Genomic DNA, 15,292 nt, shown 5'->3' with positions numbered 1-15,292 from the left:
AACAAATGTAGCGCTAATAATAATAATAATGATGGTAAGCAAGTCAGTGGTATTAGCCACAAGGACAAAACACATAGGTGTGACTCGTATCACACACTAAACAAGTGAAATTCGATGGTCTCCATAGGGATAGAACTGATAGTCCCAAAATGAACAATTAATGAAAAAGTCCAGCATGCAAGGAAAATCTTCACATCTGCGTATCATGGATTAAACAATCTTGTACAGGAAACAGATTAAATACGCTTACAGGACAAGGTGGATTCGGATGCCGATGACACCGAATCAGATAGGCTCAGAGATCACGTATGGAGGGTGGTGGATCCAAGGAACCCCAGATCTCAAGGGGAATCCTCCCTCAGAAATCCCAATCGCAACTGCCAGTCCAGAGGGCCAAAGGCGAATCTCAGCCACATGGAAAACTCGGATGAATGGGTGGTACCCAGAAAAATATATATAAAAAAGGGCCAATGGTGCAGATCAAATGGGGTATTTATTGAAAAACACCAATAATCAACAAGCAGTATATAAAATAGCGTGATCACGTAAAAAGATAAAATAAAGTGTAGGGAAGAGTGTAGCTCGCCCAAGAGTGTATATGTTTTGTCCTTGTGGCTAATACCACTGACTTGCTTACCATCATTATTACTATTATTAGCGCTACATTTGTTTTTTTTACATAGGCTATAGAAGAATTCTAATGTTGGTTGACTAGTAATAATAATTAATAAATATAATTATTACTAGTGTCATACAACATTAGAATTCTACTATAGCTTGTAGGCGGAACATTTGACCAGAAATGTACGTTTGCGGCGTTGTACAATTTAGTTGCTCCGTCGAATCTTCTTAGAACATTCGACAGACACCATAAGCTTCAATCACAGATTCGACCTTAATTATTTCGTATTTTCGGACGAATGCATTTTTTAACTAAACAAAATAAATAAAAACGAATTTCGGGAGTAACTAAATGAATTTATTTTTTGGACGAAAACGAAATTCTGAAACAAAATATTTCAGTGTGCACATGTCTAATATATATATATATATATATATATATATATATATATATATATATATATATATATATATTCACAGTGGGGACGGAAAGTATTCAGACCCCCTTAAATTTTTCTTTGTTATATTGCAGCCATTTGCTAAAATCATTTAAGTTCATTTTTTTTTCCTCATTAATGTACACACAGCACCCCATATTGACAGAAAAACAGAATTGTTGACATTATTGCAGATTTATTAAAAAAATGCCATGGTCCTAAGTATCCTAAGTATTCAGACCCTTTGCTGTGATACTCATATATTTACCTCAGGTGCTTTCTTCTGATCATCCTTGAGATGGTTCTACACCTTCATTTGAGTCCAGCTGTGTTTGAATATACTGATTGGACTTGATTAGGAAAGCCACACACCTGTCTATATAAGACCTTACAGCTCACAGTGCATGTCAGAGCAAATGAGAATCATGAGGTCAAAGGAACTGCCTGAAGAGCTCAGAGACAGAATTGTGGCAAGGCACAGATCTGGCCAAGGTTACAAAAAAATTTCTGCTGCACTTAAGGTTCCTAAGAGCACAGTGGACTCCATAATCCTTAAATGGAAGACGTTTAGGACGACCAGAACCCTTCCTAGAGCTGGCCGTCCAGCCAAACTGAGCTATTGGGGGAGAAGAGCCTTGGTGAGAGAGGTAAAGAAGAACCCAAAGATCACTGTGGCTGAGCTCCAGAGATGCAGTTAGGAGATGGGAGAAAGTTGTTGAAAGTCAACCAACACGCAAGCCCTCCACCAGTCAGGGCTTTATGGCAGAGTGGCCCGACGGAAGCCTCTCCTCAGTGCAAGACACATGAAAGCCTCCATGGAGTTTGCTAAAAAAACACCCGAAGGACTCCAAGATGGTGAGAAATAAGATTCTCTGGTCTGATGAGCCCAAATAGAACTTTTTGGCCTAAATTCTAAGCGGTATATATGGAGAAAACCAGGCACTGCTCATCACCCGTCCAGTACAGTCCCAACAGTGAAGTATGGTAGTGGCACATCATGCTGTGGGGGTGTTTTTCAGCTGCAGGGACAGGACGACTGGTTGCAATCGAGGGAAAGATGAATGTGGCCAAGCACAGGGATATCCTGGACGAAAACCTTCTCCAGAGTGCTCAGGACCTCAGACTGGGCTGAAGGTTTACCTTCTAACAAGACAATAACCCTAAGCACACAGCTAAAATAATGAAGGAGTGGCTTCACAACAACTCCGTGACTGTTCTTGAATGGCCCAGCCAGAGCCCTGACTTAAACCCAATTGAGCATCTCTGGAGAGACCTAAAAATGGCTGTCCACCAACGTTTACCATCAAACCTGACAGAACTGGAGAGGTTCTGCAAGGAGGAATAGCAGAGGATCCCCAAATCCAGGTGTGAAAAACTTGTTGTATCTTTCCCAAAAAGACTCATGGCTGTATTAGATCAAAAGGGTGCTTCTACTAAATACTGAGCAAAGGGTCTGAATACTTAGGACCATGTGATATTTCAGTTTTTCTTTTTTAATATATCTGCAAAAATGTCAACAATTCTGTGTTTTTCTGTTAATATGGGGTGCTGTGTGTACATTAATGAGGAAAAAATGAACTTAAATGATTTTAGCAAATGGCTGCAATATAACAAAGAGTGAAAAATTTAAGTGGGTCTGGATACTTTCTGTCCCCACTGTATATACTAAATGCACTGCAGCTAACTGTCTCACCCACCAGCCTGAAGTATATTAGGGACAGTACACCAGGAACGGTTTGCAGTGAGATGAAGCTAAACTGTATACAGTGTATATATATATATAGATATATATATAGCTATATATATATAGATATATAGCTATATATATATCTATATATATATATATATATATATAGATATATATAGCTATATATCTATATATAAAGCCGGGATGTATATATATATATATATATATATATATATATATATATATATATATATATATATATATATATACTAAATACACTGCAGCTAACTGTCTCGCCCGCCTGCCTGAAGTATATTAGGAACAGTACACCAGGAATGGTCTGCAGTGAGATCTAGCTAAACTGTGTACAGTGTGTATATATATATATATATATATATATATATATATATATATATATATATATATATATATATATATATATATATATATATATATATATACAAAACCGCATGCATATATATACTAAATACACTGCAGCTATCTAACTGTCTCACCTGCCTGCCTGAAGTATATTAGCAACAGAACACCAGGAACTGCCTGCCTGCTCAAACTAAATGAAATGACACTCTCTCTCTGTCTCTCTCTGAACAAATGGCACCAACACACTACATGAGGCCAACGTGTGGGCAGCCTTATATAGTGTGGGGCGTGTACTTAACCCCCTGAGCCATAATTGGGCACAGGCACCCTGCCTGTGCCCAATTATGGCTCTCTTCGCTGATGGTGCTGTGAATGGCCAAAGCATGTGGGTCATAGTGCATGCTTGGCCAATCTTCAGCCAGCAATGCACTGCGACGACGCAGTGCATTATGGGCTGTGACACGCTGCTCAAATTTGGCGCGAATGGCCCATAATGTTCGAAATTCGGCAAATGTGCGATGTTCGAGTCAAACTCAGGTTTGACTCGAACAGACAGCCCATCTCTAGTGTTTAACTATATGACGTTCAGCAATGCACAAGCCTGGCGAGAAGACAACCCAACCAGGCGCACTCACGGAATGTACAGCAATGAGTAGTAGAAGCAGATCTCACGAGTGCCAACAGCGTCAGTCTTGAAGGGTGGAATGCAACCTGGCCGATCTGTACCGAAGTGGGGGAGGTTTCCAGGAAGAATAGCATATGCCAGCACTTTCCCTACTCATCTGCAACCTCTACCTGATGCTATGCACTGTCTCTGCCAGATGGATGACCAGTCCCTACTCTGCCCACAAGCGAAATGCATAACAAACCTGGGAGCCAGGGTCTTAAATAGACACTGCCTGCCCCAAGATGGCCACCACAGAAACATGGGAAGCCAGCATCCTATCGAATGCTGCCTCTCTGTCAAAGGACGTTTGACTACCTAAAGGAAATCGCACTTGTACAAGACAGTCTTCAGTTTCGGATCCCCTTGTGCTGTTTTTTTATCTACATCAACAATACTTTTGCACCTACCTCAGAGCTTTCAGAGTCCCCCCTGGACTAGTGCGATCCAGCAGGAAGCTGCACTCAGGGTCAGGACGCCTGGTCCCAGTCGCCGCACATGCTCACTGAGCTGGACTTTCATTGTGGGCGGAGCTGACTCCATAATCCTTCTCTGGGCGGAGTCTGGCCGCTATATCCTCCTGATGCCACTGCGTGGAGCTAGAAGGACGTTTGACTACCTAAAGGAAATCGCACTTGCACAGGACAGTCTTCAGTTTCGGATCCCCTTGTGCTGTTTTGTTATCTACATCAACAATTCCTTTGCACCTACCTCAGAGCTTTCAGAGTCCCAACTGGACAAGTGCAATCCAGTAGGAAGCCGCACTCAGGATCAGGACACCTGGTCCCGGTCCCCGCACATGCTCACTGAGCTTTATTTCCATTGTGGGCGGAGCTGACTCCCTAACCCTTCTCTGGGCGGGGTCTGGCTACTATATCCTCCTGACGCCGCTGCGTGGAGCTAGAAGGACGTTTGACTACCTAAAGGAAATTGCACTTGCACAGGACAGTCTTCAGTTTCGGACCCCCTTGTGCTGTTTTGTTATCTACATCAACAATACTTTTGCACTTACTTCAGAGCTTTCAGAGTCCCCCCTGGACAAGTGCAATCCAGCAGGAAGCCGCACTCAGGGTCAGGATGCCTGGTCCCGGACCCCACACATGCTCACTGAGCTGGACTTCCATTGTGGGTGGAGCTGACTCCCTAACACTTCTCTGGGTGGCGTCTGGCCACTAAATTCTCCTGACACCGCTGCGTGGAGAGCAGCAGGCGCTGGTGGCGTGCCGGAGGCGTACCAAAGGGAAGCCCGTCTGTGACAGGATGTGGCGGGGAAGGCGAGCACGTTAGTATCTTATTATAGGTAACCTATTCTGAGTGCAGTTTTTTAATCATGATTGTTTATTCATCTGGTCAGCTAAAGACGCTGGATACAACTGGTTAGATTTTGCAGAGGGTAGCTGACAAACTACAGAACTTGGGTTTATTTATAGCCTCTGAGCCTACATGCTTAAAATGTTTTAATAATGCTTTAAAAGTAGCTGAAAGCGGCACAGACAAGTTTGAAAATAAAAAAAAATACTTAGGTTAGTGGGAGGATTAATTAACGCTCGCTTAGCTATAAAGAATGCCACTGCTATTCATGATACCATCTGTCTACATAAACTGGATTATTTAGCAGTTACGGAAACATGGTTTTCCTCGGCCGCTCCCCCTAGAATGGATAAAATAGTCCCTAATGCCTATAGCATCATAAATCATGATAGATTAACAGGGAGGGGGGAGGAGTGGCCCTCATATTTCGCTCCCAGCTGATGTTCACTAAAATTGATACAGGGGAAATGGTTTCTTCGTTTGAATTTGCCTCTTTTCAATGCAAATTAGGACCTGAAGAAACCATGGGGTTAATAATTATCTATCATCTCCCTAATAAAACAACTGATTTCCTAGAGGAGATGTGCCAAGTACTTATTAACCAGTGTTTGCGTTATAATAAAAACATTGTGCTTGGAGATTTCAACTGTTGGGCAGATGATGTTGATCATTTAGTTGCCCAGCAGCAGATACATTTTGCGGCGAGTGTGGGGTATACCAAGGGTGTTAGCAGTCCCACTCATACGGCATGTCACACCCTGGATTGGGTTTTATATGGTGGGCTCCTGCTTAAATTCTTTCCATCCTGTGATGATTTGGAGCGACCATCATTTAATCCGGTTTTCCCATGATGTAAAATACGAATAAAAAGGAACCTCATATTCCTAATAGAAACATCCCTGTAAAAATGATACGGAATACATCCAAAGTGTCTGCAGATGATTTTGGCAGACACTTTGTGAAAAATATAGATAATCTAAGCTTTTTTAAATCTGAGTCAGTTGCTGAAAAAATTGATTTTTTCGACGCTGCTATTATAAAAACCCTTGATTTCCTAGCTCCTTTAAAAAAAATCTCTATAATAAGGGAACCTGAGAAAAAACAGCTCTGGTTCTCTCAGGAGACAAGAGAATTAAAATGGCAATGTAGGGCTGCTGAAAAAGCATGGAGAAAATTCCCAAATGAATCATCAAAATTAAATTATATATTTAATTAAAAAAATTACAAGGAAGGCATTAGAAATGCCAAGAAAATCTTTTTTACAAGCAAAATAAAAAATGCGCCTAACACATCGGCAGAGCTCTTCAGGATGGCCAGGCGATTGGCTAATCCCACGTGTGGTCAACCTGAAGAGAAAAACTCTGTTGAACTATGCAAAATTTTATCCTGTTATTTTAAAGAGAAAATAGAAATTATCAGAAAAAACATTTCATCAGTGGAGGTGGAAGAAACATGTCCACCATATGCAGGGACCCGCTTCTCAGTATTTTATTCGATGACTCCAGAAGATATTAAAGCCATCCTCAAGTCTCTCAGAGCCTCGTCCTCATCACTTGATTCCTGCATTGCACAGTTAGTGAAGGACTCCTCAGATGCTCTGGCGCCTTTTATTGCAGACATTGTCAACAGGTCTTTTGCTACCACTGTCGTTCCATGCACTCTGAAGCAGGCGGTGGTTATACGCCTGCTAAAGAAAGCTAATGTGAAGCGCATCGTGTTGAGCAATAATCGCCCTATCGCCACCCTGCCATTTTTGGCAAAAATCATGGAGTGAGCTGCGGTATGGCAACTTCAACCTCACCTGGAGTCTAATAAATTTTTTGATGACTTCCAGTCAGGATTTCGTCCTGTTCGGAAACTGCCCTGGTAAAAGTCCAGGATGACCTACTCTGGGCCTTGGATGAGAATGAAGCTTCGGCCTTGGTACTTCTGGATCTGTCGGCAGCTTTTGATACCATCGACCATTCTATACTTGTGGATAGGTTGAAGATGGTGGCGGTAATGGATGGTATAGCTCTGGCATGGGTAGCCTTGTTCCTGCGAGACAGGGTTCAGAGGGTAAAGTCGGGACCATTTTATTCCTCCGATAGTCCCCTGTCTTGCGGGGTCCCACAAGGATCGGCTTTATCTCCAATGCTGTACATCATTCGCCGTCACAATCTCCCGTGCCATGTCTACGCTGACGACACCCAGATCTATTTCAAATTATCCAAGAAAGGGGAGGATCAGGTCATGCTGGCCTCCTGCCTGGAGGAAATCCAATCCTGGATGGGTGCCAATTATTTAAAGCTAAATGGCACCAAAACTGAATGCATCATCTTCAGTAACCAGGTGTATTCCAACCTGTTTCCGTCCTGGCCGGACTCTATTAAACCTTTTCCAATTTCGGCCACTCAGGTCAAGGACCTGGGCATAATCTTTGACTGTAGGTTGAACCTGCGCCCTCAGGTAAATCAGGTGGTGAGTTCATGCCACTTCTACCTGAGACTCCTGAGGTTGACTTTTCGCTATATCGCAGACTCTGACAAGATCGCCATGGTCAATGCCATTATCAGCAGTCGACTGGACACTGTATTGCCCTGTATCTGGGTTTGCCTGCTTGTACCATCTACAAGCTCCAGTTGATTCAGAATACCGCACCTAGGTTACTGCCAGGTGTTGGTCATCGTGACCACATCACTCCATCTCTTAGAGCCCTGCATTGGCTGCCCGTTAAAGAATGGGTTCTGTTCAAAACCGGATGTCTTGTCCATAAGCCATTGCATGGATGTTGCCCAGAGTATGTGAAGGAAAATTTCGTCAAGTATGTGCCTACCCGATCTTTGAGATCGGCGAACTTGGCCATACTGAAGATTCCAAAATTTCAAAAGAAAACATGCGGAGGGAGAACGAGTGAAGTACAAGGAGCTGAATTTTGGAACTCCTTGCCTCTGAAACTGAGACTTGAGAATGACTTTTTGAAATTCTGAAAGAAATTGAAAACTGTACTTTTTGTACAAGCTTTTGGAGTCACCTAATTTTAATTGGGGTGTGATGGACAGACTCTCTGGCTTTTATTTTGTATGTTATCATGCTGGTTTGTTGGTTCTCTTAAGGTCTTTTAACATCAATGTCCTTTTGTTTTGCGCATTGAGGCCTTCAGGTAAGCATTTTAATAAATAAATAAATAAATAAATAGAAAAGATCATAGAGGAACTTGATTCCCCTTGACTTCCTCCTCCACCTGCATTGCTGCAGTGGAGAAAATAGACTACACCTGCTCATATATTTTTGAAACAAACCATTCCTGACAAAATGGCTAAACCCACCACAAATGCATTGAAAACTATTTTAATAAGATGTTTTATTTGAATATTTGAAATAAACTTCTTACCTTAACTATTAGAAATATGACAGAAGAAGAGTCAAAGGCCCCATTGTAGAGAGTTATAATTGTGGAACGCTGAGCACCAAAGAGATTTCCCACCTATGAAGACAGAGAATGTAATTCCACAGATTGAACATAAAGTGAGAAGTCTTGTAAACTTGCAAAACACAACAGGGATAGTTTGGATGCATGCCAATTAATAGGTTTGTTGTAAAATGTTTTTTTTTTACCTGCATATTAGTCAAAATAAAGGTCATTCCTCCCAAAGCCAGGAGGGGAAGGGCAAAAAACAAGAGCACAGCTGTTTCTGTAAATAAATAAAATAGATTAAGTAATCAACCAACCAGAAGTATGACAACATGGTTACATCCATAGTTAATAAGGCTGAAAAAAAGACAAAGTCCATCAAGTTCAACCAAAAATAAATAAATAAACAGAATAAATAAATAGAAAGCCTTCATATACAAATTTCTAAACACGCAGTTGACCTCGAAGACAAAAAACCCTATATAAAGCATGGTCCAATTTGCTCCAGCAGGGGACAAATAAATTCCTTCCTAATCCCCCAGACGGTAATTGGATATTCCCTGGATCAACAATCCATGGTGTTATTATCTATAAATGTTAATATCCCAATATATTTTGTGCATTTAGGAATGTATCACCCTTTTTTTACAATAATCTAGTAAACTGGCCAGAGGTAGCTCTTGAGGGAGCTCACTCCACATACTCAGTTTATATTGTGAAGAAGCCTTTCCATATGTGGAGATTAGAATTTTTCACTATATGAACCCCTTATGTTTTTGTACATGGTGATCATATCCTTAAAGAATCTGTAAGGTGCACTTACATTGTCTTTACTTTCCCTCCCCACTTACCCTCCTACACTTACCCCCCCCCCCGGTCCCGGTGTACTGGAGTCTGGCGATCCCCCGCTGTCAGACACCAGGTTGCCACTTCACCAGTCTGGGGATTTAAAATCCCAGTGGCTTAATCCCCTATCTGTACCTCTCAGCTTGTACGGATAAGAGGCATTCTAAATGATCAGCACTGTCACATGGATGGCGGTGACCAATCAGAATCTGCATAGCCCATCCTGTTGGCGCTGGAGGAGAGTAGAGAAGCCCAGGGGGATTTCAATTCCCTAGACTGGTAAAGTGACTTTCTGATGCCTGACAGCAGGGGATAGTGAGTCTTCAGTACAGCGGGACTGGGGGGGGGGGGGTCTCAGAAACCATGAATCAAACCGAGACAGAAGTACAGTTAAAACACACTTGTTTAATAATAAAAGTAAATAGAACAAATGTAGTCAAAACATAGCCAAAGTTCGGTTACCGGAATGGATAGTCAGACAAGTCAGAAAGTCAGGAAGCCAGCGTAGAGAAACAGCAAGCAGGATCTGGAGCTAGAGGAATGTTAGCCAAGTAAGTCTTTAACAGGAACGCAGGAGGTAGTCTTAGTGATGTTGACCATGGTGAAGGCAGAGATCATCTGGGCTGGACGGCTTAAGTAGGCAGGACTGACGTGCAGGATATCATCAACAGGTGAGTCACTGTGGACAGCTGGCAATTAGCTGAAAGCTGAGTGGCCAGCTCAGAGAAGGAAGGGCTGAGCCCAGCCCTGACAGTACCCCATCCTCAACGACCCCTCCCCCTTGGAGGAACACCAAGCTTGAGGGGAAAACGTCTATGGAAATCACGGAGGAGGACAGGGGCATGTATATTCAAGGATGAGACCCAAGAGCGTTCCTCCAGACCGTACCCTTTCCAATGCACCGGGTACTGTATGCGCCCACAGAACCTACGGAGTCAACAATGGACTGTACTTCTTACTCCTCATGGCTCTCAACCTTTATAGGGTGAGGGTGTGGCACTGAGGTGGTAAAGCGGTTGCAGACCAAAGGTTTTAATAAGGAAACATGAAATACATTTGAGATACCCATATTAGAAGGAAGGTCTAACGCATAAGCCACTGGGTTAATCCTGTGAATTATACAGAAAGGCCCAATAAACGGAGGTGCGAACTTCAGAGAGGGAACATGAAGTCGGAGGTTGCGAGATGACAGCCAGACCCTGTCCCCAACCTGGTAGGAAGGCGCAGGCAGGTGTCTGCTGTCAGCATGGAGTCTGTACCTAGCATTAGCATGTCGCAAAGCCTCCTGGACTTGTGCCCAAGTAGAACGAAGACCACAGAGATGCTCCTCTAATGCAGGAATACTCTGCGGAACAAATGAGTCAGGCAACATGGAAGGTTGGAAACCATAGTTTGCCATAAACGAGGACAATCGGGAAGCAGAATTCAAGGCACTATTGTGAGAAAACTCCGCCCATGAAAAGAGGTTTGACCAGTTGTTATGATGGTCAGAAATATAGCAACGTAGGAATTGCTACAAGGACTGATTGGCTCATTCTGCAGCCCCATTAGACTGAGGGTGATATGTAGAGGAGAAAGCAAGCTGAATTCCCAACTGTGCACAAAAGGCTCACCAGAACCGGGACACAAACTGACTACCTCTGTCCGAGACAATCACCTTGGGTAACCAATGTAAGCGAAAGATCTCCCGAGCTAAAATGGAAGCCAGTTCCTTATAAGTGGGCAACTTCTTTAGTGGAATACAATGAGACATTTTCGAGAACCGGTCAACCACCATAAGGATAACTGTGTTGCCCTGGGAGTTGGGTAACTCCACAATGAAATCCATAGACAGGTGGGTCCAGGGCCTTTCTCCATTGGGTATGGGTTGTAGGAGGCCCACTGGAAGGTGTCGTGGAGTCTTACTCTGAGCACACACAGAACAGGCAGCCACAAAGGCGGTTACATCAGCACGTAGACTAGGCCACCAGAATTGTTGGGAAATGGCCCAAAAGAGTTGATTCTTCCTAGGGTGGCCAGCAGCCTAGGGAGAATGGCTAGTCTGGAGCAAGGCAGTACAGAGACTCTCTGGGACAAAGCAGCAGTCACAAGGTTTCTCAGGAGGAGCATGGACCGGAGCGGTAAGAATTTTGTCACCCAAAGGAGAAGTGAGACTGGTGCGAACCGTAGCCAGAATACGATCAGGAAGAATCACAAGAACCGTAACCGACTCCATCTTGGAAGTGGAGGAAAATTGTTGTGATAAAGCATCAGCCCTTACATTCTCAGTACCGGGTAAGAATGAGACAATGTAATTTAAACTTGACAAGAAAAGAGCCCATCTGAGAGAGAGGTTTTAGCCTCAGACAAGAATATGAGATCCTTATGGTCAGTAAGAATGAGAAACGGCACAGTGGTACCTTCGAGGAGATGTCTCCATTCTTTCAGGGCTAAAATGATCGCTAACAGCTCTCTGTCACCCATCTTGTAATTGCACTCCGCAGGTTTCAATTTCTTGGAAAAGTAGCCACAAGGATGCATAGCGCCCCCAGAGATAGGACGTTGAGACAAAAGGGTGCCAACTCCAGTCTCAGAGAAGGAAGGGCTGAGCCCAGCCCTGACAGGGGGTCCAGTAAGTTCATCTTACAGATTTTATGTAAAGGCGAACTTACCCTTTAATTGTTTCTTCTCAAGAGAACCTCTAGGGAGACTGACGCTTTCACGTACCTCCCCCCTCCTGTACCTTGCTACAGTATCGGATTTAGAGGGACTTATCTGGCATTACACGTTACAGGTGTTGCTATTAGGATCACTAGATATAAAGCGGTATTATCATTATGGTGCACTATACTCTACTTTCTGGAACTATTACCCTAAAGCACCAGTCTGGAATGAAGGCCCCTTTGACAGTTATAGATATTGCAGATCAGTGCTAGTGGAAACTGCAATTTCCACCTTATTATTTACTCTGTGTGTCCCCATATCCTGGCTTATGAGCCTGTTGCAGCCGTTCTAGGGGGGCTCTCACGGGTCTATGTGGTCAGAGTTGCGGCGGTTTGGTATCTGTGGTACAAATATATTCAAGCTCCTGAAGAAGTGACTTCTTGGTCGCAAAACATATTGAGCAGAATAATTTTATACTAGGAGGACAAGCGGAATCCCTAATTGAGAGGAGTATACACGTGGATGCATCAATATGAATTGTCACATAGTATATTGTATCATATCCTCTAGGGTCAAGCACGTGGGGTCCTACCTATTTTAAATGCTTTATGTGATGTCATTGTATGTATTGTAGAATATATTTTTAATGTAACCCAATAAATTGTTATATTTGTTTTACGTGCCTTTAAAGTCCATACATTTTTTCTCTATTTAATTTATACAGCATTGGGATGTGGCACATGTATACTATTATTAGGTGCCCCTTAGCCACCTAAGGGTGCTGAAATTAATTCAATAAATATACCAGACATGTAACAATCAGCACTCTTTGACCCCTGAGGATGCGCTAGAGCATGAAACGCGTTTGGTGTAGCTAAAGAGTGCTGAGGTCTCCCTACCACATAGCTTTGCATGTGGAGGCCATCTTTGTAGTTTTTGATACTTGCTTTTTATATTGGTTTGTAGAGCCTAGTTTTTCAAATTAATACAATACTATATGAGCATTTTTAACTCCTGTGGTGAGCACCTTTTACACAGCTGCACTATATATCTATTGTTCCCGGAAAGTGACAGCCTTACTGATACCAGCACCAGAGGGTTACTATATTTAAAGGGACTGCTTCTGAGAACAAGATGCTGTGATCCATGCTTCTTGGGAAAATATCAAAATGCCTATATGCTACCTATAATTTAAGTAGCCACATCTTCTGTTGAGTGCAGTGTGTTGGTGGTGGTCATCACTCTGGACAAGTGCAAAAGTGGACTAGAACTATCTGGATATATATTTTTAAAGGAGACACATCCACTTTTTTTTACCATTTTTTTAACTTGCACACTAATGTTTCATGTTATTATCCGATGTCATTTAAAGGGAAAGTAACCATTTATTCACTTGATATAATTATGTTTTGTTATCTCTTTATGTACCCTTTTGCAGTTTTAAGTAAGCAACTTGTATTCCAGCCAGGGCTGTTGATAGAAATCATGGGGCCCCATACAGCCCACCTGACAGGCCCCCCCCACAGAATATATCAAAGTGATATTTTGCTAAAAATACACTAAAATCACTGTTTTTATATTCAAATTTATTTTAATTTTTTCCAATAGACAATTTATTTCATACAAAAGCAATTCATAGATAACATTCTCATCCTTCCCACTCCCCCCCAATCCCCCACCACCCATTTCCCATCTCATTTAGGATTAATACATTTCCAAAGTAAGCTTTCTAGAAATTCGCCATCTCGGGCATCAGTCCTGGGGTTACTATCCATACTTTCCATATCTTTTCAAATCTACCTCTACCTCCCCTTCTCATATAGGCCAGTTTTTCTCTAATTATTGCATTGTTAACCCTTCTCAACCAATCCGTTTTAATTGGTGGTCTAGTGTCCAACCATTTCCAGGTATTCGACTTTCTAGCTTGATACAAACATCTCAAAATAGCTGTGCGTATGGCTCCGGATCTCACACTCTGCTCCATATATCCCAGTACACACATTATCGGATTCAGGCTAAGTTTGTTCCAAAAACTGAATTTATTTTATCCAACACCTCTTCCCAGTATCTATATAGTTTGGGGCACCTTCAGAGCATAGGAATCATGTGTCCGCATGCACCCCAACACTTAGGACAAGATGCATCCAGACGTCCCCCAAACAGAGACATCCTTGTTGGTGTAAAATATGTTCTATGGACAATGTAGAACTGCGTAAGCTTCTTGGCTGACAAAAGGGATAATCGATCTTTTGAGGACACTATACCATTCCATTGCACTAAGGTTTTCAGTAAGGGGGCACTACTTAATTTCAGTATCCCCACCTTAAACTGTGTTGTCAATGCATGCCTTAACCGTAGGTACTGATTGTCACGTCTACCCCAACACAGGTGGTCAGATACTATAACTCGCGTCTGTGTGCTTCACCTATAGCAGCCTCCCTTCCCTTAAGGCAAGCAAGCCTATCGGTACTTGGTTGCCCCCAGGACTTATACACAATGTTATAGTGCCTGGCCAACATATCAGGGCAGATGTGAAAAAAGCAAAGCCAAGAGATACTTGCAGTTAGCTAACAGGTAGCGTTGTTCTATGACAGAGCAGGTAAAAGGCAGGCTGAGTTCAAGGAATAGTCCAATAATCTGGGCCGAAGTCATACACAAGGAAATCCAAACTAGTAAAGCAGGGCAGACAGACAGGGAGCTTGATCAGGAACAACGCAAGTATCACTGTCTCTCACGAGCAAGGGACAGGGCGTTTGGCTTGCTTATAACAGGTGACTGACCATCTCAATCACCTTGCAGGTGGACACAGACAGGAAGAATGCAATAGCCGAAAACCTGGATGCTGGAGTGAGGAGCAGGAGCATTTAAGTGATCCTGACACTGCTAGAAATTTCTATTTGAGAATCCAAATTCCTCCTTCAACTCCTGAAATGTCTTCAATACCCCTGCGGTGTATAATTGCGATAGTCTTACCACCCCCTTCTGTTTCCAGTTACTAAAATTCTCCAACCACTCGAGCTCGGGCAGTTTCACATTATCCCAGATAGGTGTAAACTCAGTAAGTTATGAATACTATAATAATTTTACTGTATTCCATACCCTCAGCAGCAACTTCACAGTTGGACATTGGTCCCTTCCCCCCAATAAATCTGCTTCTAATGCCTCTGTTATGGCTGTATATGGGGTACAGGACATTAACGCTCATGAGCTAGTGGTAACATTACCCACCTCCCAGCCCCTCCCCACCCTTTGTTGTAACTGAGCTGCCAGGAAAAAGCTCCAAGGGTGTGGCACAGCCAAGCCTTAGT

General features: G+C 42.8%; 1 protein-coding gene across 1 annotated transcript in view; it reads right to left on the bottom strand.

Moving 5' to 3' along the window:
- SLC43A3 (solute carrier family 43 member 3) overlaps positions 1 to 15,292 on the bottom strand; it is a 598,240-nt gene that overhangs the window by 262,935 nt on the left and 320,013 nt on the right. The window contains exons 7-8 of the mRNA XM_073596989.1: positions 8,699 to 8,775; positions 8,475 to 8,567 (exon numbers count right to left, since the gene is read on the bottom strand). Coding sequence (XP_073453090.1) covers positions 8,475 to 8,567; positions 8,699 to 8,775 — 170 coding nt within the window. The remainder of the gene's footprint in view (positions 1 to 8,474; positions 8,568 to 8,698; positions 8,776 to 15,292) is intronic.

This window comes from Aquarana catesbeiana, linkage group LG08 (genome assembly GCF_042186555.1).
Source record: "Aquarana catesbeiana isolate 2022-GZ linkage group LG08, ASM4218655v1, whole genome shotgun sequence".
Lineage (NCBI taxonomy): Eukaryota > Metazoa > Chordata > Amphibia > Anura > Ranidae > Aquarana > Aquarana catesbeiana.
Note: the sequence above shows the minus strand (reverse complement) of the source record. Positions and strands in the feature narration are given on the sequence as shown.